General features: G+C 39.6%; 1 protein-coding gene across 1 annotated transcript; it reads right to left on the bottom strand.

Moving 5' to 3' along the window:
• Positions 1-251: 251 nt before the first annotated feature.
• Positions 252-1,660, bottom strand: LOC137383643 (carbohydrate sulfotransferase 12-like). Its single transcript, XM_068056798.1, has one exon. It carries the CDS (start codon positions 1,629-1,631, stop codon positions 330-332), a length of 1,302 nt encoding a protein of 433 aa, XP_067912899.1. The 5' UTR covers positions 1,632-1,660; the 3' UTR covers positions 252-329.
• Between the last annotated feature and the right edge of the window lie 1,541 nt (positions 1,661-3,201).

Genomic DNA, 3,201 nt, shown 5'->3' with positions numbered 1-3,201 from the left:
TTGTTAAATACCAGTGATTGCACTCCACTGCCTATCAGTTTAACCTCTATGGAATATAAAAAACAGAAACTGGGTTATCAGGCTGGACTTCCAGCAGGTTATCAAGTCTATCCATTGACAAGGTCACCTGCTCAAAATCCTTTACTGGCCAATATAAAAATATTATTTTTACAGTTTGAGATTAGAACATGGGGATGGGGAAGAAATTCCCATGTTGTGTCACTATACTTCCAACATTTGTTTTGGCAAGATGGGGTCTATCAAGGAGTTGCACATGAGGCGTTGACTGCATATCCGTTTTCTTTAAGGCTTTTAGTGCGTCCTTGAGATCAGTCAAATAATAAATTTGTCGGTTTGGGATAACCAAAGACAAGAAAATCATGCTTGTAAAGTTCATACAGCTTTTTCCTCCAAGCCAGTGGAATTTTTGAAAACCAGTCCTCTTCCCAGTTGCGATCTGTCTGGTTCGGTAAACTGGTTGGAAACTGAACAAGCTTTTCCACATTCAGCAACTTAAGTAGATAACTGGCATCCTCATCCAAACTTTCAAGTTTTCCAACGAAGTCATAATTTATTTGACATGGGTGACAGAGTCTATGTATCTGCCGCCAATGTTCATTAAAAGGCATATATTTCTCAGTCCGAGGGTCCAACAAATACTGAATGAAGTTACTAAAGGTGGGCTTGATTCCTGCAGAGAAAGCCTCTTTGACAGTTGGTGGTGGGTCCGAATAATTAGCATACAATTTGAGCATTCGCCTTGCATAGGCATGGTAAAACCCTTGATCCTTCGTTTCAAACTTATTGCGGAATGCTGAAATTAGTCTCACAAAAGGTTCACGTACAAAAAGAAATTTGGTGTACTTTTTCAGTTTGATATTCATGACGTGTTTTGAGAATTCTCCATAGCGCTTCTTGAAATTGTTTAAAGTGTAATGGTTGTGGGGGTAATGCACAACATCAATGGGGATCTCAAGTGGATCATGATATGGAGTTCCTTGCTTTGTAATACTTGCACTTAATACTATCATGATCCGCTTCCAATTAGTGCAGGCCACTTTGGGAACATAACAGTAAATAATCCCATGCTGGTCATCCACAATTAGATTGCCCAATTCATGATTTGGAATATCTTCAAAACTCCTATTTTTCCCTGAGAACATGATACTGGAGTCTGCGCAAACATCTTTAATTTTCTGTTTCCTCTCATTCTGTATCCATTCTAACTCACTCTTAGTTTTTGTAGCATTGATTCCCAAGTTAAAGCTTTGGAATTTCTCAAGGCTGGGTACAGATATTGCATTGAAGGTTTGTTCCATCTCATGGGACTCCCCTTCTCCCTGGTATCTATTTGTGTTTTCCACATACGTTAATTCAAGATCATTCTGAATATCAGCTTCAGAACTCAGCATTCTTTCTTCGACTGTCTTTTTGGAATTTAGCTGGTCATGGTTTAGCTTTGTCATGGAACGAAGATGTGTGGCCTGAATCTTTGAGATAGCGGTGTGCAAGTACAAATGGGCTGTTCCCACATCATCCCAATAAACTATGATCAGTCGAATCATTAACACAGCGGCCATGATGCCGCAGATCTGGAAGACCCGAGATATACGCATTTTGTATAAGTGCATATCTGCTTTGACTCTGCCAGTGGGCCTCTACTGGATGTTCATTTACAAAGAATCATCTCGAAACAAATGAACTCTGGAATAAAAGAGGAGAAAGATTTCAGAATTATTCATAATTTGTTTAAAAAATACTGTTCATTACAAGAATGCTAGTAGCATTATTTAACCAGGTTTTTAAAAAATACAGTCTAATCTAATTATAACGAAACTTATCGTTTTGATTCCACCTGAAAGACAATAAAAAGTGTTTGAAATTTGCTGTGATCAATGACAGTAATATTTTGCTGGTCCATAAACAGTTGTTAGCGTATTTCTCTGTTTTCCCAATTTCTATTCAACATACAACTTCATTAGAAGGCAATTGTAACAAAAAGTAATGTTTTATCAAACATTAATATTAAAAAGGCAAGGTAGCTAGCAGGACACAGGCCCGGACTAAATGCAGACAATGCAGACGATGCAGAATTCAATTCCCACTGTGGCAGTTTGAGAATTTGAATTTACTTTTAAAAAATTTAGAAGATAAAAAATAAAGCAATTACCAGTAAAAGTGACGATGAAGTTGTTGGGTTGTTGTAAAAGTCCAACAGGTTCACTAATGTACTTTAGGGAAGTAATCTTAACATCCTTACTTGGTCTGGTATATATGTTACTCCAGTCTCACACTGTGGTTGACTCTTAACGGCCCTCTGAATTAGCCTAGCAAAGCACTCAATTGCAGCAAACAGTGAGATCAAGAGTGACTGATGATGAGGATGTTGTTTGCAATAGGGACATGACAAAGGAGATAAGGTACGACTGAGAGTCTTGTGATGGAGAGCTCCGGGGTCTCAAGGCCAAGGGATTTTGCAGTGTTTGCAGAGGGCCTAGTAATCCAGAGACACCGGCTAATAACTGGGGACATGGCACCGCAGAGGCTGATGGGAGTTAAATTCAAATAATAAATTCAATTAATTATTGAAAGCTCGTCAGCAATGTTAACCATGAAACTACCATCAATTGGTGGCATTTACATTTAATTAATAAATACATTCAACTAATTAAAAGGTGGAATTAAAAGCTGGTCCCAGTAATGGTGCCATGAAACTATCATCGATTGTTGTAAAAACCCATTTGGTTCACTAATGCCCTTTAGGGAAGGAAATCTGCTGTCCTTACCTGGTCTGGCCTACATGTGACTCCAGACCCAAGACAATGTGGTTGACTCTTAACTGCTCCCTGAAATGGCCGAGCAAGCCATTCAGTTGTACAAAACTACTATACAAAAGTTGAAAAGGAATAAAACTGGAGGGAACACCTAGAATCGACCTAGGCACCAACAATGGCAACCCCAACCCAGTCAACACTGCAAAGTCCTCCTGTTAACATCTGGGGGCTTGTGCCAAAATTGGGAGAGCTTTCGCACAGACTGGTCAAGCAACTGCCTGACATATTCATACTCACAGATTCATACCTTACATCCAATGTCCCAGACACTGTCATCACCATTCCTAGCCATGTCTTGTCCCACCGGCAGGACCGCCCTGCCAGAGGGAGTTTCCCTGGGAGTTCTCAACTTTTATTTCGGACCCCA

Source organism: Heterodontus francisci, chromosome 24 (genome assembly GCF_036365525.1).
Source record: "Heterodontus francisci isolate sHetFra1 chromosome 24, sHetFra1.hap1, whole genome shotgun sequence".
NCBI lineage: Eukaryota > Metazoa > Chordata > Chondrichthyes > Heterodontiformes > Heterodontidae > Heterodontus > Heterodontus francisci.
This window is presented reverse-complemented; position numbering and strand designations above follow the sequence as displayed.

What these genes read in the sequence shown, in the direction of transcription:
- LOC137383643 (XM_068056798.1), bottom strand. Translation starts at nt 1,631, where the DNA reads ATGCACTTATACAAAATGCGTATATCTCGGGTCTTCCAGATCTGCGGC.